Source organism: Kwoniella shandongensis, chromosome 12 (genome assembly GCF_008629635.2).
Source record: "Kwoniella shandongensis chromosome 12, complete sequence".
Lineage (NCBI taxonomy): Eukaryota > Fungi > Basidiomycota > Tremellomycetes > Tremellales > Cryptococcaceae > Kwoniella > Kwoniella shandongensis.
In genome coordinates, this window is record NC_089298.1 from 491603 (window position 1) to 515845 (window position 24243).

General features: G+C 50.4%; 13 protein-coding genes across 13 annotated transcripts; 7 read left to right on the top strand and 6 right to left on the bottom strand.

The window, feature by feature from the left end:
• Positions 1–278: 278 nt before the first annotated feature.
• On the bottom strand, positions 279–2318 carry CI109_106472 (uncharacterized protein; the record flags this gene model as incomplete). The annotated part of the gene is made up of 8 exons (XM_032003827.1): positions 279–365; positions 437–629; positions 687–798; positions 863–1176; positions 1257–1894; positions 1963–2153; positions 2223–2262; positions 2316–2318. The coding sequence occupies 8 exons, from the start codon at positions 2316–2318 to the stop codon at positions 279–281; spliced, it is 1578 nt and encodes a 525-aa protein (XP_031861825.1).
• Positions 2319–2929: 611 nt separating this feature from the next.
• Positions 2930–4391, top strand: CI109_106473 (uncharacterized protein; the record flags this gene model as incomplete). Its single annotated transcript, XM_032003828.1, has 4 exons — positions 2930–3432; positions 3504–4008; positions 4064–4271; positions 4345–4391. 4 exons carry the CDS (start codon positions 2930–2932, stop codon positions 4389–4391), a joined length of 1263 nt encoding a protein of 420 aa, XP_031861826.1.
• A 204-nt stretch (positions 4392–4595) lies between these two features.
• CI109_106474 (uncharacterized protein) lies at positions 4596–6360 on the bottom strand (the record flags this gene model as incomplete). Its single annotated transcript, XM_032003829.1, has 2 exons — positions 4596–5992; positions 6048–6360. 2 exons carry the CDS (start codon positions 6358–6360, stop codon positions 4596–4598), a joined length of 1710 nt encoding a protein of 569 aa, XP_031861827.1.
• A 605-nt stretch (positions 6361–6965) lies between these two features.
• CI109_106475 (eukaryotic translation initiation factor 5A) lies at positions 6966–7781 on the top strand (the record flags this gene model as incomplete). Its single annotated transcript, XM_032003830.1, has 5 exons — positions 6966–7030; positions 7123–7252; positions 7356–7457; positions 7528–7663; positions 7735–7781. 5 exons carry the CDS (start codon positions 6966–6968, stop codon positions 7779–7781), a joined length of 480 nt encoding a protein of 159 aa, XP_031861828.1.
• Positions 7782–8413: 632 nt separating this feature from the next.
• On the bottom strand, positions 8414–9070 carry CI109_106476 (uncharacterized protein; the record flags this gene model as incomplete). Its single annotated transcript, XM_032003831.1, has 1 exon — positions 8414–9070. The coding sequence occupies one exon, from the start codon at positions 9068–9070 to the stop codon at positions 8414–8416; it is 657 nt and encodes a 218-aa protein (XP_031861829.1).
• A 934-nt stretch (positions 9071–10004) lies between these two features.
• Positions 10005–10935, bottom strand: CI109_106477 (uncharacterized protein; the record flags this gene model as incomplete). The annotated part of the gene is made up of 4 exons (XM_032003832.1): positions 10005–10087; positions 10186–10296; positions 10358–10504; positions 10569–10935. 4 exons carry the CDS (start codon positions 10933–10935, stop codon positions 10005–10007), a joined length of 708 nt encoding a protein of 235 aa, XP_031861830.1.
• Positions 10936–11309: 374 nt separating this feature from the next.
• Positions 11310–15063, top strand: CI109_106478 (uncharacterized protein; the record flags this gene model as incomplete). Its single annotated transcript, XM_032003833.2, has 10 exons — positions 11310–11693; positions 11745–11999; positions 12069–12273; positions 12331–12684; positions 12734–13173; positions 13228–13492; positions 13540–14138; positions 14196–14561; positions 14627–14827; positions 14890–15063. The coding sequence occupies 10 exons, from the start codon at positions 11310–11312 to the stop codon at positions 15061–15063; spliced, it is 3243 nt and encodes a 1080-aa protein (XP_031861831.2).
• Positions 15064–15401: 338 nt separating this feature from the next.
• On the bottom strand, positions 15402–16746 carry CI109_106479 (uncharacterized protein; the record flags this gene model as incomplete). The annotated part of the gene is made up of 4 exons (XM_032003834.1): positions 15402–15584; positions 15655–15720; positions 15805–16463; positions 16605–16746. 4 exons carry the CDS (start codon positions 16744–16746, stop codon positions 15402–15404), a joined length of 1050 nt encoding a protein of 349 aa, XP_031861832.1.
• A 373-nt stretch (positions 16747–17119) lies between these two features.
• Positions 17120–18751, top strand: CI109_106480 (3-deoxy-7-phosphoheptulonate synthase; the record flags this gene model as incomplete). The annotated part of the gene is made up of 7 exons (XM_032003835.1): positions 17120–17182; positions 17262–17518; positions 17587–17748; positions 17855–18136; positions 18202–18381; positions 18453–18585; positions 18647–18751. 7 exons carry the CDS (start codon positions 17120–17122, stop codon positions 18749–18751), a joined length of 1182 nt encoding a protein of 393 aa, XP_031861833.1.
• A 74-nt stretch (positions 18752–18825) lies between these two features.
• Positions 18826–19845, bottom strand: CI109_106481 (uncharacterized protein; the record flags this gene model as incomplete). Its single annotated transcript, XM_032003836.1, has 6 exons — positions 18826–18867; positions 18940–19041; positions 19126–19207; positions 19299–19473; positions 19680–19708; positions 19793–19845. The coding sequence occupies 6 exons, from the start codon at positions 19843–19845 to the stop codon at positions 18826–18828; spliced, it is 483 nt and encodes a 160-aa protein (XP_031861834.1).
• A 164-nt stretch (positions 19846–20009) lies between these two features.
• On the top strand, positions 20010–20882 carry CI109_106482 (transcription and mRNA export factor SUS1; the record flags this gene model as incomplete). The annotated part of the gene is made up of 4 exons (XM_032003837.2): positions 20010–20317; positions 20469–20539; positions 20670–20738; positions 20803–20882. 4 exons carry the CDS (start codon positions 20010–20012, stop codon positions 20880–20882), a joined length of 528 nt encoding a protein of 175 aa, XP_031861835.2.
• A 582-nt stretch (positions 20883–21464) lies between these two features.
• CI109_106483 (uncharacterized protein) lies at positions 21465–22736 on the top strand (the record flags this gene model as incomplete). Its single annotated transcript, XM_032003838.2, has 2 exons — positions 21465–21527; positions 21633–22736. 2 exons carry the CDS (start codon positions 21465–21467, stop codon positions 22734–22736), a joined length of 1167 nt encoding a protein of 388 aa, XP_031861836.2.
• A 948-nt stretch (positions 22737–23684) lies between these two features.
• Positions 23685–23984, top strand: CI109_106484 (uncharacterized protein; the record flags this gene model as incomplete). The annotated part of the gene is made up of 1 exon (XM_032003839.1): positions 23685–23984. The coding sequence occupies one exon, from the start codon at positions 23685–23687 to the stop codon at positions 23982–23984; it is 300 nt and encodes a 99-aa protein (XP_031861837.1).
• Positions 23985–24243: the final 259 nt, after the last annotated feature.

Below are 24243 nucleotides of genomic sequence, written 5' to 3' on the forward strand. Positions count from 1 at the left end.
CATGAGCTGCGTCCGTGTTGCGCAAGAGACTTCGCTGGGTAAGAAAGAGGAAGGAGACGGTGGAAGGTGACGTCGTACGTACACATAGATGAGATGGTATTAGATCGTAGTCAGAGGAGAGGATAGAAAGTGAATGCCACAACATATCATAGCTTCGCAATCGCGTAGAAAACCGTTTCAGCCAGCTTTGCCGAAACCGACCACCCACCCCATCCCTGTCCCTTCAGTGTCATCATATGCATGTACAATCTCATCGTTTCCACCATTCCAATATCCCTCTAAACGATCTCGTACTTGTCCACCGTCAAGATCCTCTCTTGCGAGAACGTCTCATCTCCACCTTCGAGCAGCGTAGCCTTGGCGACCTATGTACGCACAAGAATCAGTCATTAGCCAAACTTCATAAATCTGATGATTGGCGATTCTGTGGACCCACGTCAACATCCGCGAGCGAACCAGACGCTGCGAAGCCGACAGATACAGGGAAGAAGGCATCTGCATCCCCTTGACATCTGAATTCGAGACTGCCGTTAGAGTTGTCGGCATCCACGGTATCGATGGTCCAGACGAAGGAGTTGCCGCTGATTCGCCAGTCCGCCTCACCAGTAACCGATGGTAAGGAGCCGGGACTGGTGTGGTCTGCGTCAGCGGAAGCAAAGTGAATTGCATGCGGGGTGTGGACTCACGGGATAGGGATAGAGATGACCACATTTCGCAATGTGAGGTGAGACGCTTCGAGCTCGTACTCCACTGCAACGTCCGAAGTTCCGTCACCTCGTGGTTGAGGCCAGCATGTGACTGCGGCGACATGATCAGCCAACATCGTTCTTCCAGGAAATTTACGTCCATGCAAGTCACTCACTTGACAAAGGCACATTACTCTCATCCTTGCTTGTCATTCTCCATCTCAAGACACCCAACCCTTGTCCAACAGGGAAACTTCTCGACGCATCCTTCAACGCAATGATCTTATCCCCGCTAGGCGTGAATTTTGCGACGTTCGGGTGTTGTTTGAATTGCAATTCCGAGTAATCTTTCTGAGCGAGGGTGAGACGAAGTTTGGAAAGGGCGGGGTCTGTGATTCGTAGATCCAGATCACCCTTGAGTTCGAATGATTGAACACCACCATCTCGGAGAAGGGTGACGGCGAGTTGTTCTTTGATCGTGACGTGGATGCTGAGTGCAAGAACGAGGACGAGGACGACCAACGTTGTTAGCATGGCATTATCGAGGAAAATGGAGGGACCCGCGCTCACCTCTCCTGCTCGACCTTGTCTAAAACATCCGCTGACACTTCCACTGCCTCGACGACCGGCTCTGGCTCCGGTTCTGGCTCTGGTTCCACATCTGCTTCTGTTCCCATGGCATGTATCAAGTCGTTTTGTTTTCCACCTTTCTTGCCCAACTTCATACCACTTCCCTTGAAGGCTGGTTTCTGAACTGCAGGAGCCGGTGAAGATGTTCTGTACTCCTGTTGAGCTGGTGCTGGAGCCTCATATCTTGGGACAGCATTATATCCGCCTGCCATTCCGTATCCTCCAGCACCACCACCACCGCCAGCTCCGCCGCCGCCTCCCGCTCCACCTAGACCTTGAGCTGCGCGTCTCTGTTGTTCTCTTCGTTGCATCTCGAGCTGTTTCGCTCGTCGTTTGAGTTCCTCCTTCGCCTCCGCTTCCTTGTTACGCGCAATGATCTCCTGGATCTTCTCCTCGTGCGATTCACCCTCGAGCACATTTCGGACTTGAGCAAGCGAGACATTCTCCTTGTATCCGAGTGAGACGACTTCGTCAAACGCGCAGAGAAGGTCGAAAGAGTGATGAAGGATGGCAGGTTCGGACATGGCGGGAGTGAGGGAGGAGATCAGTCGGACAAGAAGGGATAAGGTCGCAATGTCCTGTTCGGTGATTGGTGTCAGCTTGCGTAAAGACGAAACGTACTATACCAGCAGCTGACTGCACTCACCTGGAGAATGTTACTGCCCTTGTTGGTGATGAGCAACACGTAAAGCTCCTCGAACGGCTGATACACGAATCTGACATCATTCGTCTCCACGGTAGTATGTTGTGAGTTGACAGGGATCAGTTTTGGGAAAGCAGCGAGAAGACCGTCGATACGTGATCTAGGAAGAGGACGGAATTGACGGGAGAGGAGTGCTGTATGTCCATATCGAATCACGTCAGCGTTGTTGTGCGGTGTACATTGTGGACAATGTGTGAACTCACGCTTCCCACTCCTGGTGCAGATGGACGCGGCGAGAACGACCTGGGTAAGGGATGTTAGCTCGGTATACTTGCGAAAAGTAAGGGTGAGCTCACCATTTTATCTACGACGGGTGGTGAGGTTCGGTGTCCAAGAGATGTTTTGTGAAGATTGTCCTAGTCGATATGTGCGTGTCGAACCATGATTACAGCTACCGTGTGGATGGACGTGGCATAGCACCGAGGTGATGAACGGTGGTGGTGACCACAGCGCGCGTCTCTCCACCGTAGCCATCTAACACCGTTAATCCCGCTCTTGTGGCGCCGCAGCCATTACACGTTTTTCAGCGTGTGTCGTTGTCGGCTGGAGGTGAATGATTGTCTGCAACATGAGGTTCAAGGCATCATCCATCACCTCGCGCAGCTTCCTTCCTCCTTTCTTGATCCTTCCCTTCAACTTCAACGAACAAAAAGGCAAACAAGCTCTCTTCTATTTCTTTCCTCTCTCTCTCTCTCGCATATCGTATATTCCGGGCTATCAGGTCTTTCAGCTTTTCTTTCTCTCTGTCTTAATCGCTCTCGCTCTCGCTCTTCACGCATAGCTCGTCTCGTCTCATCTCGTCTCGACTCGCACAAAATCAGCATCTCTCTCTTCTTTCGTCTCTCTCTCTCGGGCACCTTTGCGTCTTCCTGTTCCTTTATACCTAAACACGAACCGACTTTCGCCCGCCATGTCACAATTCGGTCAACAACACCAACAACCTTCCTATCCTATGCCTTCGGCTACCGCCCATGCCGAAGCACCTAAAAAGCCTCATCTCTACGTCGGAAACCTCTCTCCCCGAGTAACAGATTACATCCTCACCGAGATCTTCGCGGTGGCGGGACCCGTCGTTCAGGCCAAGATCATCCAGGATCGTAATTTCCAACATGGTGGATTCAACTATGGTTTCGTCGAATACGCCAACATGCATCATGCCGAACAGGCTTTGACGACCTTGAACGGGAGAAAGATATTCGATGCGGAGATCAGAGTGAATTGGGCTTATCAAGGTCAACAGAACAAAGAGGATACACAACATCATTTCCACGTCTTTGTTGGTGATCTCAGTCCAGAAGTCAACGATGAGGTCTTGGCAAAGGCCTTTGGAGCGTTTGGAAGTATGAGCGAGGCAAGAGTCATGTGGGATATGAACTCTGGCAAGAGTCGAGGTTACGGTTTCTTGTCTTTCCGGTGAGTCATGTCTGCTTCTGCACAAGCATATTATGTGCGTCAAGCTGATCTGTTCCGTTTCATTGTCGCAGAGACAAGGCAGACGCCGAGCAGGCCATTGCCACGATGAACAACGAATGGCTCGGTTCTCGAGCTATCCGAGTCAATTGGGCCAACCAAAAGACTCAAACTGGAACCACACGAACCGGCGGTTCTACCCCTGTGGGAGGTATGGGTGGTGCTCCTGCTCCTGGAAACTTCGGTTCCACCGCTCTTCAATACGATTCCGTCGCGCAACAAACACCCGATTTCAACACGACCGTCTACGTCGGTAACCTCATCCCTTACACCACACAGGCCGACCTCATCCCCTTGTTCCAGGGCTACGGCTACATCGTCGAGATTCGAATGCAGGCCGATAGAGGATTCGCTTTTGTCAAACTTGACACGCATCAAAACGCTGCTCTCGCTATCACTCATCTTCAAAACCAGCTCGTTCACGGTCGACCGATCAAGTGTTCATGGGGCAAAGACAAGGGTTCAGAAGGTGGTGCAGGTGTCGGTGCTGCTCATTCTCCCGCTCCTCAATATACTATGGTAAGTCATACTATACCATCTACTTTGTATCGATTCTGACATATTGGCTTTTCAGCAACAGCAAGGACATATGGGTTACCCCAACCAATACAACTACTATGGCGGTTACAACTACGGTCAGACCGGTGTCCCTGGTCAACCTGGACAACCGGCATCTCACGCTGCCGCTCCTGCCGATGGAACTCAACAACCCCAAGCGGGTCAATGGGACCAAGCTGCCGCCGCGGCATACTACCAAGCCGGTGGATGGGGTGGTTACTACAGTGAGTGATGATTCTGCTTCCTCCCGGCGGAAAGTTCTTCTGTAGACTGACCGGTGCTTGTGCTTCTTCTCAGCACAACAACAAGACGGTTCAGCTCAAAACCAGACTCAAGCTCATTAGGAGTTCTCCACTTCATGTGTCCATAACCATGTGTTCAGGATTATCATCAGCATTCCTATCAGTGTTAGGGATAGCGTGTGAGAAAAGAGTCAATAATGCATGTATGCAAAACGATGTCTGTGTGCTTCGCGGGGCATGGTCTACACAAAAAGACACTATATGAGGAGTATACCCTTGCATGGTGAATGTCCGACTTTGCTCGTATCACTGCCCTCGTTGACCTCCAATGCCGTTATTCTCGTCTCCATTCGTCGTAACTTGTCGTTGATCTCCTTCTCGCGGAGGCGGGACCTGCCCCTCCGTTGAGGGTATGTCGACAGTCGAGGTCGGCGACACCGCTTGGGGTGCATCTTTTCTCGGTGCAGCAAGTTTGATCTTCATGACCATTCCACCTGTTCCAAATCCCGATCCTGGACTGACCGCTTCTCCGAACCCACCCCCGCCACCACTGGCCCCTGCGCCACCGGGAGTTGTGAGACCTCCTCCACCTGGGGTGAGACCGCCCACACTTGGTAATCTCAATTTGACCTTTTGTGCCTCTTCTCTCTCCTTCTTTCTCTCTTCCGATATCCTCGGTACTGCCTCTCCTTCTTTGGACATGATGACCTTCTTGCCCGTTGGTAATCTTCCTTTACTGAACTTTTCGACACCTCTCGGCCCACTATCCCACGTTTGTTGTAGATACGCATAAGCCTGTGCGGGTGTCCCTTCTGCGCCTTCCAAATCGACATGTTTCCCTTTCGCTTTTAACAATGCGGCGTCGTCCGGTCCTCGTACAGGCTCACCAAATAAGATCGGGTTGTTATCGCGCACTTGCGGCATAGGCGGTCGGAGGGAAGTGAGTCGTTCTCGTAATGGTGGTGGGAGATGAGGCGATTGGATCTGATGAAGGAGCGAAGAGAGCAATCCGGTGGGTTTGGGGTTCACGGGCAGAAGTTTTTGAGGTAAGATGTCGGAATGAGAGGGGACTATAGGTGTCGCTCGCACAGGTGGGATAGGTGTGACGAGTGTATCTCTCGGTGAGAAAGAATCCACAGTTGCGATTGAGTTTCGTAACAATTCGGTAGCTTGTCGCTTCCAAGCATCTTGACGAAGTGTGACTGACGGATCTTGCGCGATAGCATGATACGTGCTGATTAATGTGGTAAGAGAACTAGGAGCCGGAGGGAGTGGAGTCGTCGTCGTAGGTCGAGGAGGATCGACGAAAGGATGTGATTGTAACAGCTGTGAAGAAGCGTGAGAGATTGGCCGTCGATATCGCTCCGCAATGGACTGAGGAGCTGGTGCTGCAGCGGAAGAGGTTGTTGTTGTCGCTGCCGTTGGCGATAAAGGTAGTGACGACTCGTTCGGTATTGTACGGTCCGAGTTTGGTAAGGGAGGCAGCCATGACAGGTCAGGAGAAGCAGGACGATAGATGAATGGCTTTGGTTCAGGTTCTAGTTCGGGTCTCTCTTGATTCTCCGACTTGACTTCAACATCTTCGTCCATTGGTTCGTCCTCGTCTGCTGATGCGTCTTCTGCGTCTTGTTCCAGCTCTCCCTCGGGGACGAGCTTGAGCTCTGCAATCCCCTCCTCCACAGCAAGACCGTCTTCCAAGTAGTCTGCATGATCCACGTTAGTCACGAATCCTGATCCCGAGTCATAGTTGTAGCTCACCCTCCAATCCACCCAAACCATCCTTCTCAAACGAGACCTGTCCCTCTTCTACAGCCCAATCATACAGCTCTCCGACCTGCACACCCAGCTCGTCCAGCGCATCCACCACATCCACAGCTGCGACTTTACTCCTCCCTGCCAAAGAAGCTCTTTCGACACAAGCCGTCGCGACCAATCGGAGATACTTTGCCATCACCGACGAGAGGGTCATACTTGCCGCTTGGGAAGTGGAGGCGAAGCCCGTTGCGGCGAGTGTGTGAAGGGCCGCGAGATGGAGGACAGCATCGGGAGATGGGGTCTGATCTGATGCCATTGTGTCGGCTTGTGGGTGGGTGGTGATTTGATCTTTCAATGCATTATTGGGGGTCTTATGTATAAGGTGTACTAAGAAGTGACGAAGAGCTGTAGTCGGTTGTGCATAAACATGAGCTAATACGAGTGAGTGAGCGCGTGCTGTCAGTGAGGTAGCAGTTACCCCGGATCGCCACTCCCGATCAAATGCCGAAATGCCGAATAAAGGTGGGTGAGCAAAAAATCGGTAGTTTTTTTGGAATTGTGAGTGTGCGTGTGCAAGGGGGGGGGGGAAAACCAGCAAAGTGGGAGCAGAACCAGGAATTAGGTGGTAGGTTGTAGCGGGGGTGGTGGACCACTCTCTGTGTGGATCAGTTGCATCAAACGCTTCGTCAAAAGGGTGTTCCTCTTCTCTTTCATATTCCAACTCCAAAAATAATATACTACGTCTCACGTCTCTTCTGTCTTTCTTTCCACTCTCACTTTACATCTAGATAATCACATACAGTGAGTGACTCCTCCTTTTCCGCGAAGAGAAGACATTTGGGTGGCTGGGATAGGAGGAGGACGTGGAGAAATTGGAAGGGAAGGATGTTTACTGATGTTTGTCATTTTATCAACGTAGAAATGTCTGACGAGGAGCATCACGAGACTTTCGAGGCTGCCGGTGCCGGTGCCTCCAAGACCTTCCCGTGAGTATCTCTGTAGCCAGCTAAGTTAGCTGGGGGATGATGGTTGGTCGGTGACAAATGCTGAAAATTTCTCCCTTGCTTCCTCGCCACAGCATGCAGTGTTCTGCTCTCAGGAAGAACGGTCACGTCGTCATCAAGGGTCGACCTTGTAAGATCATTGACATGTCCACTTCCAAGACTGGAAAGCACGGTCACGCCAAGGTCCACTTGGTCGCTACTGATGTGAGTGTCCAAGAAAATCTCGGCCGTTAGGTCGAGGTTTTTACTTAACATGCCTATACATCTGAACCGTGACTAACCTATTTGTTTTGTGCCTATCCGCCAGATCTTCACCGGCAAGAAGCTCGAAGATATCTCTCCCTCTACCCACAACATGGATGTCCCCAACGTCACCAGGCGAGAATTCCAGCTCCTCGACATCCAGGATGTGAGTCACATCAGAGCAATTCGTATATGTGTGTGATCGACCGTAGCTGACTCGATGTGGTGACTTCTAGGGCTTCTTCAACTTGATGGACGGTGATGGAAACTCCAAGGACGACGTCAAGGTCCCCGACACCGAGCTCGGTCAGCAGATTGAGTCCGACTTCGAGGCCGGCAAGGACTTGATGATCACCATCATCGCTGCTATGGGTGAGTCTCAAACGCTGTAATTGGTCTGTTACGAAGCAGCGTGCTGACTTTGCATTTTCCCCTGTGTTTAGACGAGGAGCAGGCTATCTCTTTCAAGGAGGCCCCCGCGGGCGCATAAACGCGTTCCGGACCATCGCCCGTCACCTCCTCCCCTCCTCTCCACATACACCTAAAACACCGACAGCCTTACTTCGCACTTCTTTCCTGGTATACAGGCATCATGTACGATTTCATAAAAAAAACTTACCGTAGTATCCACTCTGCATGAGCTTGTTCCCGTGTGCTTGTCGGATGGTTTGACAGTGGTGCAGGTGTTGGTGTGGTCCGGCTGTCCACGCTTTGTGAATTCCTAGTCTGTGCAGGACACGGGTTAGACGGGGTGTAGGAATTTGTGGAATGGCACGCGAGCGGTGCTACTTGCGAGGTGGTGTTAATTGGGAGGTGCAGAGCGGTTCGCTGTCTTCGCGTAAACCATCATTCAAGTACGACTGTCAGGAGCGTTTACTACTTCCCTCTACCAGTGTGCTGACTAATGCGTGTACATAAGTCGGGAGGGCTGAGAGCGTTCTCTGCGGCACTACTATTCTCTCATCTGTTCACCAGCATATATCCTTGAGTATCTCCATGAAATACCCCGACTTGGGTGAGGCGATACCTTTGCATTACGTCTAGTTGATCTATTGTACCATCAGTTTGGAGCACCAACACAACCCCCTTCCCCCCCATGCCGTTACTTTCTGGCTCGATATTCTACAGACTCTTCTCCATAATCCAATCACGTCTCTTACTTTCCCCCACATAGAAATAATGTTCTCCAACTGCTCTAAACCCCATCTTCTCATAGAACCTCTTAGCGCGCGCATTATCCTCCCAAACGCCTAACCAGATACTCTTGTATCCCATCTTCCTAGACTCCTGTTCTGCGATTGAGATGAGTAAGGGACCGAGACCTGTTCCGTGGGTCGAGGAGTGGGCATAGAGTCGTTGTAATTCGATAGGTCTAGGAAGGGTTAGACATGGTTCGGTGGAATCTTTGACAAGTTGGACAACTCCAACTATCTCCCCGTCTGTACCAGCGTGAGTCGAGCTGGAAGTGGGGGCTGAAGAGGAAGAGGAAGAGGAAGGCGTCGCAACTAAAAATACGTTTTTGCTATCTTCGAGATCTCGTTTTATCCCGTCGACGGATAATTTGGTCGTCATGTAATGTTCCAAGTCAGACGGTGAAACGGAATATCCAAAGAACTTGGACCATGTCGAACCTATCAAGTAGGAGATGGAAGCTGCGTCGGAAGGTGTAGCTAGGCGTGTGACATAGCTAGTGTCTTTGCTGTTGGTGTTGGTGGTGATGGATGCGGATACGGATGACGGGTCGGCATGACCCGGTTCGATAATAGTTGACGTCGACATGATGTGCGTTATCGCCGAATGACGTTGGAAGCCTAATGTCTTTCAAGTATCGTATTCGGTCCACTCTACTGGACCAAGATAGACTGTCTGTATTGTATCGGCAAAAGCGTTCAAAAGTTGAGTAGAGTCGAAATCAAGCTAGGTGATTGGAAGTTAAGTAAATCGTCTTGACGATCGCCGGTCGCGTCGGTCACAGCGAGCAGATTCCTTCCTTATCTCTACTGAATCGGCTCAGCGACCAAGCAATTGCATGTCCGAGCATTGCGTGATGGGTGGCGTTACACAGGCAAATCAATCACATGTGTCCATCTTCCAATTGACTCGACCAACACCACGTCGCCCATTCGCTGGCTCGACTCGTACAAACCCAACTTTTGACGCTGCCGGCTATGAGACACGCACCTCGATAAGACCGGGCAGACCAAAAAACAAAAAAAGAAACCAGCGCCGGGGGTCGAACCCGGAATCTTCCGCTGAACGTCCTTTACCTGATAAACAGGATTAATAGGAAGCGGATGCCGTAACCATTTGGCCACGTCGGCTTTTTTGCTTCGGATTTCAGCTGTTTCCGCTCCATTATAATCGGTGGTCATTCGGGGAGCATCCAGCTCATATCCTTCTACCTTTGTTTAAACGGATGCCATGCATCTATCAACCCATCACGAGTTTGAATATCTCATATGCACATGATCTCGGATACGCCAACTATGCTTCAGTCGGAACGAGGTTATCATTAGTACAGAGCAGGAGTTGATGAGCTGTTGACCGGTGCCATCAGTTTGAATGCCTCGTCTCCCTCACGTACAGTCTCGCTGAGCGTGAGCGAGGGGAATTGTGCTGAGGAATGGAGAGAAGGGCGTGCATATGTGCTCCTATTATCCCAAGATATCGCTGAGATATATCTATGTATGCGATTCGGGTCCCGGTCTGGTTTTTACACAAAGTTCTTGAACGCTGACCAACTGCCCGCGGCGGCTGTCATGAGTCCTGCGCCAACAAGGGCGGGTCGTACACCGGCTATATCCAGAAGACGAGCTGTCAGCTTCCCGATCTTTTGACCACAGGTATCGTTGTTTGAGAGCACGCGGGATTGTCAATTAGACGCCCACACTCACCGGTTGATTTGTAGATCGCACCACTCAAAGCCGCAGCAGCCATGGCATTCGCAGCGTCGTGCTTCCCTCTTATCGCATCGAACGAAGAGTTTGCCAGATTATAGAAGATAGCTATGATGTAAATCATGGTCAGCAGTGGTCCTGCTCAGAGTAGTGGATTGATGACACTCACCCAATACACCCAAAGAGTTACCCATGAAACTTCCCCTTCTTGTACATCCGTTGAGAATACTGTTCAGTCGAAGTTTGAACGAAGGGTTGTTGCCTAATGGTCTAGTCGCGCCTTCCTTCAATCCCCAAGTACCACCAAGTACCAATCCTACAACGATGACTGATCAGACAAGGCTCTCTCTAGTGAAGAGGGGCGACCAGCCGTGACTCACCTGAAAGATATGTTGTTCCTGTACCGACACAGAGATCATCTGTCCATCCTCTACTTGGCAAGACCGATGCCGCTCCCTGAATATCATTCAACTTCTCCTCGTCAAGCTGGAGGAAATCGATCTTGTCTCCCAATCCTGCGAGAGGATGCAATCGTGCCGGGTCGAAAGCGGTACCGAAGGTATCGAGGGCGGTAGGAGCGGGAGTGGTGGGTGCTGATGAGTGTTGAGCTGTGGATGATGAAGATGGATCGGATGAGGATGGAGTGACGTTGGATCGGAAAGTTGTAGAACCGAAAAGTTCGGCAGAAGCTGAAGGTTCTTGAGGTTCTGATGGGGAACCGCCGAACAAGCCTGAAAGGAAAGACATGCTGTGTGGTGGGTCGGTGAAGGGACAGAAATGGACGAGTTGGCAGTGGAGCTATAGATGGGTCGACGACAGTGATGTGTGATGGTCCTCGAGTCTTTTGTGATTTTACTTGAAATCAGAGAATCAGAGAGAATCGAAATCTCGAGATTGATTGTCTGTACAAGCTACTCCTACGTAGTGGGATAGGCTATGGTGGTGGCAATAATTGATCAAATCCAAGTTTTCACGACTTTCTCCGGGTTCAAATGGGGTTACACATCACGTGATGCAGCTTACACTTAACTTTCTGGCCACTCAACCTTTCTTTTGGTCAATCAAGAATGTTTTGGTTGCTCCTTTCTTCATAGTCTGACGTACAGATCACTACGTACATCATGGCAGACCTCACGCCGATAGACAGTTCAGCCTCGGCTGGACCTTCCACCACTAATGGAACATCAAAGATGAAGAAGCAACGGAAGAGACAGGCCAAAGAGAGCGGAACATCGACTCCTGATCGACCTGGCAAGACACCTCGATTGACGGAAGTGGACGACGAAGAAGATGATCCCATGGACGCCTTGGATGGGGCGAATGCTCCGGTCGACCCGGTGAATAGTGCAGTTGTCGATCCTATGGAGGCGTTGGATGGTGAGACGGAGGCTGCGATGCCTGTGAGAGCGGACGAGTTTGAGCAACAGGCAGAGAGGGAGGTAGAAGCAGCGAAGGGTCTGGACGGGGTAGCAGCCGAAGAGGGAAAGATGAAGCTGGTGCATCAAGTGAGTAAGAATACTCCCAGTAATTGGACTTAGTCTGATAAAAAGGCATAGGTCCGACACCAAGTTGCTGTTCCACCAAACTTTCCTTACGTTCCCATATCGCAACATAAACGATTAGACCCTCCGGCGAGAACATACAAGTTCGAGCTAGATCCTTTCCAGTTCGTCTCAACATCTTGTATCGAGCGTAACGAGTCGGTGTTGGTTTCCGCCCACACGTCTGCGGGAAAGACGGTGGTCGCCGAGTTTGCCATCGCAACATGTTTGAAAGAAGGTAGAAGAGTGGTCTACACAAGTCCAATCAAGGTGAGTAGCAGCAACCTTTCTCTTAGCTGTCCGATAGTATGGCCCAGTCCTGACAAGTTTCTACTCTAGGCGTTGTCAAATCAAAAGTACAGAGAGTTCTTGGAGACGTTTGGTGATGTCGGTCTTATGACTGGTGATGTGACGATCAACCCTACCGCTTCATGTCTCGTAATGACAACGGAAATTCTGCGGTCAATGTTGTATCGAGGTTCCGAGGTGATGAGAGAAGTCGCTTGGGTTGTCTTTGACGAAGTCCACTACATGCGTGATAAGGGTGAGTACAATGATCTGTTGTTCATCTTTGGTCGGCTCGCTGATACGTCGCTGGCAGAACGAGGTGTCGTATGGGAAGAAACTATCATCCTGCTCCCTCACACCGTCCGATATGTTTTCCTCTCTGCCACCATCCCCAACTCCATGGAGTTTGCCGAATGGATCTGCGCCACTCACGAACAACCATGTCACGTTGTCTATACCGATTTCCGACCGACGCCATTGCAACACTACCTCTTCCCTGCCGGATCGGACGGTATCTATCTGGTGGTGGACGAGAGGAGTAACTTTAGAGAAGACAACTTCCAGAAGGCCATGGCGGCATTGGCGGCTGGACAAGGAGAAGACTCTGCGGACCCCAACAGTGGAAAGGGCAGGAAAGGAAAGACAAGGAAGGGAGGTGCCATGAAGGGTGTGTGCATCCAGTTCACTAACGGTTGGTTGAGCTGACCCATTTTCAGGCGAGAAATCCGATATCTACAAGATTGTTACTCTTATCATGCGACGTAATCTCAACCCCGTCATCATCTTTGCCTTCTCCAAACGTGAATGTGAAGATCTCGCCATGCAGATGCAGAAATTCGACTTCAATACCGAAGACGAGGCGGCAACCGTTGCGCAGGTGTTCGAGAATGCCATCGGAGCGCTTTCCGAGGACGACAGGAAGTTGTCACAAATCGAGGGTATCTTGCCGTTATTAAAACGAGGAATCGGAATCCATCATGGTGGTCTGTTGCCTATTCTCAAGGAGGTCATCGAGATTCTCTTTCAGGAAGGTCTCATCAAAGCCTTGTTCGCTACCGAGACTTTCTCGATTGGTCTCAATATGCCTGCGAAGACTGTCGTCTTCACGAGTGTGAGGAAGTTTGACGGAAAGGATTTCCGAAACTTGTCAGGTGGTGTGAGTTAAGTATGATCGCTAGGAGCGCAAAGGCAGTACTGACTCTGCTCTTAGGAATACATTCAAATGTCTGGTCGAGCTGGTCGACGTGGTCTCGACGCTCGAGGTATCGTCATCATGATGTGTGATGAGAAGATCGAGCCGGACGCTGCCAAGGGAATGGTCAAGGGACAAGCGGATCGACTTGACTCAGCATTCCATTTGGGTTACAATATGATCATCAACCTCATGCGGGTGGAAGGTGTCAGTCCCGAGTATATGTTGGAGCGATGTTTCTTCCAATTCCAAAACACGATGAGTGTACCCGTTCTCGAAAAACGTAAGTCTCTTCCTGTTCATTCAATGACGATGCTGACGATGCTACAGAGCTCAAGGAGGCTGAAGTAGAACGAGATGCTATCGTGGTTGAGAATGAAGACGAGATCAAGGAGTACTACGAACTCCGACAACAGCTCAAGGAGAAGGGCCAAGATTTCCAAGCGGTCATTTCCCACCCATCATACAGTTTGCGTTTCTTGCAAGCTGGACGATTAGTCGAGATTCGAGATGGCGACAAGGATTTCGGATGGGGTGTTGTGGTAGCTTACAACAAGATCGTCAACCCGAAAGGACGAGCACCTGTGTGGACCGAAGACGATGCGCCTCAAAAGCAATACACCGTCGATGTGCTCACTCGGATCGCATCCGGATCATCAGTTCCTCGCGATCGATCATCTTCGGGCATCTTGCCCCCAGCGAAGGGTGATCAAGGGGAAGTCGCAATCATCGCTTGTTCCCTTACAACTGTACAGGCGATCAGCCAATACAGAATCAACCTGCCGAAAGATCTGCGAGGACAAGGGGAAAAGAACACTGCGTTCAAAGCGGTTGGGGAGATCAAGAAGAGGATGCCGGAGGGTCCTCCTCTGTTAGATCCGATCAAGAGTATGGGTATCGAGGACAAATCGTTCAAGGATCTAGTCAAGGTAAATTCAGCACGTCTTACATTGTAAGGAAGCATGGCTGACATGTGGTTTGCCTAGAAAATTGCCATTCTCGAAGATCGACTACAATCTTTATCTATCACTAAATCCGCCGACCTCCCTAGACTGTACGACCTGTTCGACCGTAAACAACAAACTATCGAGTCTGTTAAAGCGCTTAAACGAAAGATCAACTCGGTCCACGATATCCTTCAACTCGAAGAGCTTAAATCGAGAAAACGAGTTCTCCGACGATTAGGCTTCACCTCGTCAGACGATGTCGTTGAGATGAAGGGAAGAGTGGCATGCGAGATCTCAACAGGTGATGAATTGATGTTGACCGAGATGATGTTTGGTGGCACGTTTGGAACTTTGACACCGGAACAATGTGCTGCCCTATTGAGTTGTTTCGTCTTCCAAGAGAAGGTGAGTTGGCTCGCATTTAGGTCATCAGCGCGGAATGTTAGCTAATTCAAGGTATGATTCGGTAGTCTGAAGCCAAGGTCAGATTAAAGGAAGATCTTGCAGCGCCTTTGCGTACTCTGCAAGAAACGGCACGAAGAATAGCGAAAGTGTCCAACGAATCTGGTATCGCACTTGTCGAAGACGAGTATGTGCAGAGTTTCAAAGTGGAGATGATGGATGCGGTATTACAATGGTGTAAAGGCGCCAAATTCTCAGATATCTGTAACGTGAGTTGGTCCTCTCCCATCATCCGACCCTGGCATTTCGCTAATGTGCGTTCGTTGTGTAGTTGACGGACATATTCGAAGGATCGATCATTCGATGTTTCAGAAGATTACAGGAACTCATCAGGCAGATGGGAGCAGCGGCCCATGCTATCGGTAATACCGAATTGGAAGAGAAATTCGCAAAGAGCATGGAATTGTTGGAAAGACCAAACACCGTCGTGTTCAACCCTTCGTGAGTCTTTTGCTCATCTAGTAGTTTACCCCTGCCGTTCTGGGACACTGCTGATGATCGGACGTGTAGATTGTATCTGTAATCGAGGTTGCGCAGTAATGGAAGTCCTGTGCGGTGGACAGGACAGGTTTCAATTTGGACACCGTGGGTGTGGTTGCATGTCGATAATCAGTACTTTCTATGCATTTTCGTTCTAGAACATAGCAAGTCAGAACGGACACGGAGATCTGTCGAAGTTCACACGACGTCGCCAATTTCATTATGGCATTACACGAGCTATCATCACCGACGGTAAACTCATTATGTTGCATGGTAGTGCCCAAAAGCGAATACTGTTCCGTCCTAACCCCTCAACCACTCTGCCAACACCACAGTCATTCCAACTCCAAATACTAACAGACAACCATCTTTGTTCGTCTGGGAAAGGAGGTTCAGGTATCTTGATCCGGTAAGAAGAGGTCGGGAGATGGCAGGAGGGAGGAGTGGGAGGAATGTCGCGAGGAGGGAATGGGGTGGGGGTGGGGACTGGCAGAGCGGAGAGCAGAGTCAGCTGTGCTGCAGGTCTTCAATTCTCGTCAATAAAGCGGTAGCTCACCTTGAATATTGTGAATCGGGTTGTTTGAAGTATGAGCTCGAGGGTAGTGAAAGCCCAAAAGAGCGGCTACACGAGGAGAACATCAAGGTCAGCGCAGTTCAGCTGACGCCAGTCCAAGCACTTGAGCTAGTGGAATCCTCTTGTACTCACCAGAATCTCAACCTCTCCGAATCCTTTCAACCTCCACGCACTATCTCTCCTTCCTGATAGACCTGCCCATCGTCGTGGCCAAGTACTCAGCAGACTCGTAGGAGAGACTTTGAACAAAGCGGGTTCCCACCAGGCGACTGCGAAGATCGATAACAGGATGATCGAGATAAAGTGGACTAATGGGAAATACTTCTCGGCTTTCGAACGGGGCTTGGAGGCGGCTCCACCAAAGCCTGGCATACCGGGGAAAGAGGGGAATGCTGGCATATCGCCTCCACCTGCACCGGGTGGACCAAAGAGATTGGGTGGGATACCCCCTAAACCAGCAGGGTCGTCGACATCGCCCAACAAGTTTGATGCACCACCACCTGGTGCTCCTCCAAAGGAGGAGGGATCTCCTCCCATCATCTGTGCGAGGAGCCGTGACATATCAGGTAAACCTTCTCCACCTGCACCAGGTGCACCAGGCGCACCGCCAAACATTGACATCATAGCTTCGAGCTGGGCGGACATGGCTTGTTGTTCGGGTGAAATACCTTGGGGAGCAGCAGCAGCGGGTCGAGTAGATGATGATGATGAAGGAGGGGGAGGTGCCCAGCTTGGTTGAGAGGCGGCGGAAGGGGTCTCAGTCGTAGGCGTAGAGGTCGATGATGGTTTTGCTGGAAAGCATAGAGTCAGAAACGATATAAGCGAGACCCACGATTGGCCAGAGGAGTACTGCTATCAGAACACAACGATGATGGTATGGCACCGAGAACTGCAGGATTTCGACCCGACGACACGCAGGAACCAACACTCACCATCATCACCGTACAGCGCCTGCGCTTCGTCCCCTCGAGCAGTCTGAGCGAGCTTTGCTAAACCCGAATTACCTCGAGCCAAGATCTTGGCTTTTCGAGCAGCTGCTCTTTTCTGAGCTTCGGTTTGAGGAGCTTCTGACATTCTGTGTGGATGTCGTTTGTTGCGTTGTCAGAATGAAATGGAAGTAATGTTGAAGTGGTGTTGATGTTCATGGGAGGTAGGAAGTGATTGACCAGCGTGGAGGTGAAGGGCCCAGTATGACGTGGCATATAGTTTACCCGTTGTCGTGGCTTGGTTATCAGGCAGAAATCAGATCGAGTCGCTAGTTTATTGTTTCCGGCGGCAATTAACCGAGTCCTCAATCTTGGCTTTTTCTTTCCCCGGACTGACTGACTCTTCACTCGAAATCACAAAAACCCAACGAGTACAAACTCTTACATTTCATTCAAAATCAAAACCCATCTATATCTCACTTGCATACTCAAAAAGCTTACATCGAAAAAGCGAATCGAAGATGACATCTGCTACATCCTCACCTGACAGAAACAGACCTTTGGACGACCGAAAAGTCACTGGTGTGAGTTTTCATCCTCCCCATCTTCACTTCCTCTCAGGTATTGTGGAGCTGATTTGAACTTCGAACGAATTTGAATTAGTACGACCCCCTCATCCCCCCTGCTTTGCTCCGACACGATCTCCCCGTCCCAGCCGTCGCGAGCAAGACAATCTCATCAGCTCGACGAACAACCGCTTCCATCGTTCAGGGTACAGACCCCCTCTCTAGATTGGTAGTCGTCGTTGGACCTTGTAGTATTCACGATGTGGACCAGGCAAAGGAGTACGCTTCAAGATTGAGAAAAGGTGTTCAGGAGGGTAAATGGCCTGGTTTGGAAGTCGTCATGAGAGTTTACTTGTGAGTACATCTTCTCAACGCTTCGACTTCTAGGAGGCGCACGTGCTGATGTTGTATGATGGTCGTAGCGAGAAGCCAAGAACGACAGTCGGCTGGAAGGGTTTGATCAATGATCCTGATATCGATGGTTCGTTCCAGATCAACAAGGGTTTGAGGGTCGCCAGACAATTGTTGTGTGACATCAACGAGATGGGTATGCCCGTTGGTTGTGAGCTCCTCGACACCATCTCGTGAGTCATCAGAACCTAATCACCTATTCGTCTTCACGAGCCGTCTTACGCTCGCATTCCTGTTCATCTCGTCGAATGATAAATGTTAACCCCGTTTGTTCCTCAGTCCCCAGTTCATTGCCGACCTCATCACCTGGGGTGCTATCGGTGCCCGAACCACCGAATCCCAACTTCACCGAGAACTCGCTTCTGGTGCATCCTTCCCCATCGGTTTCAAGAACGGTACAGACGGTTCAGTCGGTGTCGCCATTGACGCTATGCAATCGGCAGCTCACCCTCATCACTTCATGGGTATCAACAGCCAAGGTATGGCCAGTATCGTCAAGACATCGGGTAACAACGATTGTCACGTCATCTTGAGAGGCGGAAGCGGTGGTCCCAACTTCGCGTGAGTACACCGTGCTCATTATTGGGCTGGCGCTCGATGCTCATTGCGTTGTTGTGCGTATACAGTGCCGAACACGTCCAAAAGGCTTTGAAGACTATGCGAACCAAGGACACCGAGAAGCACGCTGCCATCATGGTCGACTGCTCTCACGGAAACTCGTCCAAGAACCACCTTAACCAACCTAAGGTCGCTGCCGACGTTGCTGCTCAAATCGCCGCAGGTGAAGACGGAATCGTTGGTATCATGTGAGTAGACCGTCGTGCACGCCTAGCCTTATTTGCTATTCAGCTGATCGATGATCTCGTACTTTGAATAGGTTCGAGAGTAACTTGAAGGGCGGAAAGCAGAGCAGTGACATGGGACGAGAGAACCTCGAGTACGGTGTTTCCATCACCGACGCTTGTGTCGACTGGGAGATGACCGTGGACATGTTGGACACCCTCAACGAGGTGTGTACCGACTTTGATATCCCCAATATCAGGCTATAACTAACGGGACAATACTTTACAGGCATCCATCAAACGAAGAGCCATCCTTGATGCTCGAGAAGCCAATGGAAACGGTCACGTCAACGGCGATGCTCCCGCTGTCCAAAGAGTCAGGGCCGAGGAGTAATGCAATCACCATCATTATGTATTTTATGCATCATCACCTTTCTAGCATATGGCCAACCGGGTTGCTTTCGGGACCTAGTTCTTGACGGAGATGTGTCCGCGCGGTACTTCGCCTTCCTGTGCATCCATCACGGTCAGCTTTTCAAGTCCCCTAGAGTGAGAAGTACTAGAAGCAAGGGGAGAACGAACATTGACATCGACACCATCTGTGAACCACCTCTCTTCGTTGGTGATCTCGATGGTATTCCCTGACATCTGTCTACTCTTCATTCTGCCGTCTTCTGCAAAGACCTAAACGGCGTGTGGGTCGTTAGTTGTGTGAAAAGCAACGGTGTCTGCGCCAAGTCAAGGGAAAGGTTTGCGTCGGTGACTCACCCAGTGTTCTAAGCCATAGGTTCTGTACCATTGACTTGTAGGATCTTCCGTCTCAGAGTATTCGTACCAAAACTCGACGGCACTACAATGTTCATATCAAGGCATCAGTGATCCAGCTCAAATTGTATGTATGTATGTAAGTACCCAGAGAGATGCCTCTCTCTTGCACTCACATCTTGTTTTCGGTAAAGGCGAACAGTTCTTTTCTCAACCTATAGTTCTTCTCCTTCGCCCATTTCTCAGTGAGGAACTTTTCGATCGCAGCTGTTCCGGAGAAGAACTGATCGCGATTACGCCAGGTAGAGTCGGGGGTGTAAGCTGGGGAAATGAGATGAGGGGTCTTGGTGTCTGTGGAGAAGCCACTTTCGTCAGTATCGCGATGTTTGGCTTGGGGAAAGGACACGAGATGGGACAAGCAACTCTTTCAACGACAGCGAGGACAGACATAACATGGAAATGATCAATTTGGCGAACTAGCGGGACCCGATGCATTGCCTAGTGAAACCCTTGTGCAATGGACCATGTCAAATGTAGATAAGAGAAAGCCTACTTACTCCACTTGTCCTGAGCAGCTTTCACTTTCCTGACATAGACACGGTAACTTCAGCTCCCTCCTCAGCTGGCAGTGTAATGACCAGCAGGCATTATCGGGCTTGTTTCGACTCACTTGTGCGCTGTCTCAGCTGTGAAAGGTGGGAGGGGTGGTAGATCCGCTGGCATGTTGGTATGCTCCGTACGCTGTTGGATTGGTCGTTAGTTGATTAAGAGTTGCAAGTGCAGTCTCCTTGGGTCGATTGAGTAGGGGGTGGTTGCGTTCCGCCCTGCCTTTTTTTGAGTTCGCTTGCTTTAATCACAGAAACGTCGTATGGATCAGCAGCTTAGTCATGATAGTGAAGGACGATCAAGGTCTCGCACGCCATGTGTTCGCTTTCATTCGGATTATCGTGGACATCCTCCACTTTCACCTCGCACCCACGCGAATCACTTCGGCCATCATTATCACTTTGAATATTGATTTCGGAATAATCCAACAATCACGTCTTATCAACAGACACCATCAACCCTTCGGAATCGCATTTGATCATACCGAGACCAACAACAACATGGTATCTACCTCGGCTGAGCAGCAGCCTGATGAGGCAACGATGAATGCCATCAGGCAGAGATTGTTGGAAACGGGAGATTGGGATAGGTATGTCCGGCTAGTGCTTCCCTTCCTTTCTGACACCCTGCCTTCGCCGGCTCCACTCGAAGGGGGCCATTCGACGTCAGCATCATGGCCATGGCGACGGACAAGACGACTCGCTCTCCGGGATGAGTGCTGACTTTGCGCTGTCTCGTAGGATACAGAAGTTGCTCCGAGCGCAGCTCGAGGAAAGTGGTTGGGCAGATGACTTGAAAGATCTAGCCAAGGGTTAGTGGTATCCCTCTACTCTGTGAAACGATGGAATAGCATGGAGCGTCTTCCGCTCTGTTCACATGACGCTCTCTGGCTACATGATCCTCTTTGATGACTTGTCGCTAACAAAAGCTTCACATTGTAGAGAAGGCACGAGCGCAAGAAACACCTAGTCTCGAAGGCCTTATCAAAGAGATCACACAGACCGCTCAGAGTAAGCTATCTCCTGATGTTCGCTGTGACCGACCGTACAGCTGATCACTCGATCTGTTTCTTAGCAATGGTCGGAGATGGAGTCAGGAGGGATGTAATGCAGGAGATTGAGGGTGTTCTGGATAGGGAGGTGGATCAGGCCTAATACCGCCAAGGACCGACCCATTCTGGCTTCTCCACGCGATGACCTCTGTCCCGAGTCTCTCGAAATCCTTGTAACCCTCCATCATGCTTGATTCGAACGCATAGATCCCTTCGCCTTCTTCGTCCTTCCTAATCACATTCGCCCGCAAGAACCTCGTGTCACACCAGTATTCTCCTTCGACAAACGCCTTCTATATCAAGAAGGACCTCCGGCAACATGTTGTATGCATTACGATACGAATACAGAACTCGTGTTCTTTCTGAATGGTCGTCCAGGACGAACTGACACTACTGGCGAAGAGGACTGATGGGCTTGTATGTCAGATTCCAGAAGCTGCACGTTGGAAGACTCACCGAAGACATCGTTACTCGTCAGAAGCCTTCCCACGCGAGATCCTCATCCCTTTTTTCTTCTCTGTTGAGATGCGATAGGTAGTTTTCCGCTGAGTGGTGAGCAAGTCAGCAGGCTTCGTTGAGTGTCCTGTCCATGTCATCCTGTCCATGTCAACCAACGAAGGGGAAGTTGATGTGAGAAGCCAAATTCATCTGCTTACGTCTTCTCAACTTCTGCGGCTTCCACGCAATGTGGGCTTCGCACTATCAACGCACTTACGAGTGTAGCCTAGCTCTTCCTCGTCCTGTCGCAGTCACTCGAATTTCAATCTTCAACACTGACATCCTGAGCCTTGTCCACTACTCGCATTTCACACTTGTTCTTTCCATATACGGAACGGTATATATTGAGCACTAGTTGACGCATCCCTCCGTTCTACTGAGTGAGACGCCCGTCATGGACCCTATCGCCACTTATCATGCGACACAGACGTATTCGCTACTCCCATCTCCTCATGCAGACTGCTCTCAAATTCTGGACGAGAAGCTGAGATTAGCAGCTCGGACGAAAGCTGCCCAGCGCGATTTCGAGCTCGGATTACAACGACTGGCTTCGTCCTACAACAGTTCCCACGCGCAACTACAAGGTTTTCTCGATTCGATCCGATATGAGACCGAGCAGTGTACGAAGCCTTCTTCGACGAGAAAGTGTCCCAGATCAAACCGCGAGCAAGCTGTGGATGTGGCGTCTCCATCGCACTGCTATCGGCAGAACGAGACTGCAATGGAGGATCGACCACCATTCCCCTCGGATGTTCCATGGATACTGATGATGGACAGATATCTCTCCTCGGAAGCCGGTCTCGGATCTGACATTTGGGGTGTGAAATGGGATCCCAAACACCGTCTTCGATCCAGACTTGACCCCAGAACCACAGACACATCTCATCGGGGGAATGGTGAATCTAAGCCAGAGCAATCAAGGATTAATCAACCTTCTGATCATTCTCACAGTGAATCTTCAGCGCTTTGTGCCACCCCTGCCCCTCACGATGATAGCGGTAGATGTTTGCCTCCCACACCTGATCTTGGAGCATCTTCCCATTCTGTCTCCACTGACGATATACCCCTTCTCGAGCAGATGGATATAGGTCTAGTCAGCTCGCTCTTCCAGCCCAGACTCAGAGTAGATCGAACTGCCATCACCTCGAGGTCCGACCACGATGAAGTTGCACACCCAGCCCACCCCGATACTCCTACTCTTCATACAGCCTCCTGTCACTCTTTCAACTTCAAGGGAGGGAGTGACTACGATTCAGAACTGTCTGATAGTGGCTCGGCCATGACCACAGAACCCCAGATGACTTGCGATCTGATGTGGAGATCTTACGAATCAACGGTTATAGAGGAGGTGAGCGAGGTGCCCCCGGAAGGATATGTCATTGTCGCGGAAGAGTTAGACTTTGAATCGGAGTTGGGGGATGATGCTTGGTCCGTCATCAGTGACCAATCTGAGAAATGAGCACGCACACGATACTGATACTTATACAGTATGTACAATGACAAGAGCGTCAGTATTTGTATGCGGTAGATTACCCTTGTGCACAATCGCGAGTTTCAAGGATGCACCGGATATCGAATGCTTGCTCGGATCCTACCACTGCGACAGATGCTTGACTTGGCGTGCGAGTCATCAGAGGGCTCAACGCAACGCACGTACATGCTGTATCCGCTCTCTCTGCCCCATCCTCTTCCCCAGTGAAACATCGTCGCCTACTTCCTGTCACTGTCGACAGGAGTCAGACAAGCTGCTTACGTTGTGGCTCTGTACAAATACAGATACGGTGAGTAGGATACAAACTTCCTTTCCACGCACCTCGGTCTGATCACGCTCAAAAAGCCACCCGGATCTTCCTTCGCGAATCCATCACACCCTTCCTGATTCGTTTCAGCAATTGTCAGCTCGATCAAGTATCAATAGAATTCATCCTCTCGGTGATCTGTACCTCCGAGCTACTAACTTATACGAGGTAATCCCCTCGGTGTCGACATCTCTCAACGATACTCACCGAGTGGATGAAACTTTTCTCTGCGAGACATCCTTTCATACAGTGACCTGCCAAGGATCTCCGGCCCAAATCATCAATGCTACGTCCAGGAGACGTGCAAGACACATAGTAGAAGGATAGTGTACCATGCGTCATGGACTGAGATGGGACAAAGGTTATCAGGCTCGGCATAAGATCATCGGACTCGAACGTCTTCCTTGGCAGATCAGAAGACGACAGACCGCTGTATGGATTGGAAGGTATAAATACCCCCTTCGTAGCGACTTGTTGATGTCACATACCATCATCGAGAAAAGCTCAGTCGCCACAACCCGTAATTCCAGTGACAAAGTACCCAACAACCAAATACGCTGTCGCTTTTCCTCCCTTTTTTATAAGAAAACAACAACAACGACAAGACAATGGGTGCGCGAGAAGACGAGATCGCTTTACCTAGGTACGAAGCAGCCTATTCTGGCGGGAGTAACACTTCCAATTCCACCTCCAAGTCCACTAGTGGGAATGATTCGCCAGCGAACACTCGCGCCAGTGGCCGCGGTGGGGCTCGTACTTCAACAGCTTCATCCGCACCCTCTGGCACAGGTGGTAGTTCAGCAGGAACGACAGATGCTGCGGATAAGGACTGGGTTGACGTGAAGGAGGATGAGGCCGCAGAGCCCGCAGAGACGTGGCATAACGTGACTGACAACGACTTCTATTGAGAATCATTCATATGGTTCTTCTGCTGTACATACATACATAATCGATTAGAGAAATACCGTTTGAGTAGTGGTCGATGCATACGTGGAAGGTGATCACAATGGCTCCAGTAGTCACAGACGTTGAACGTGACGTGACGTGACGGGACAAGATACCGTATGTCACGATCGCGGGTTCACCTCCTTGCATAGTATGACACACTGTTCAGATATTTGAAACGGTTCCACAGCCAGAAAGGACATGACATATCATGAAGGGAAC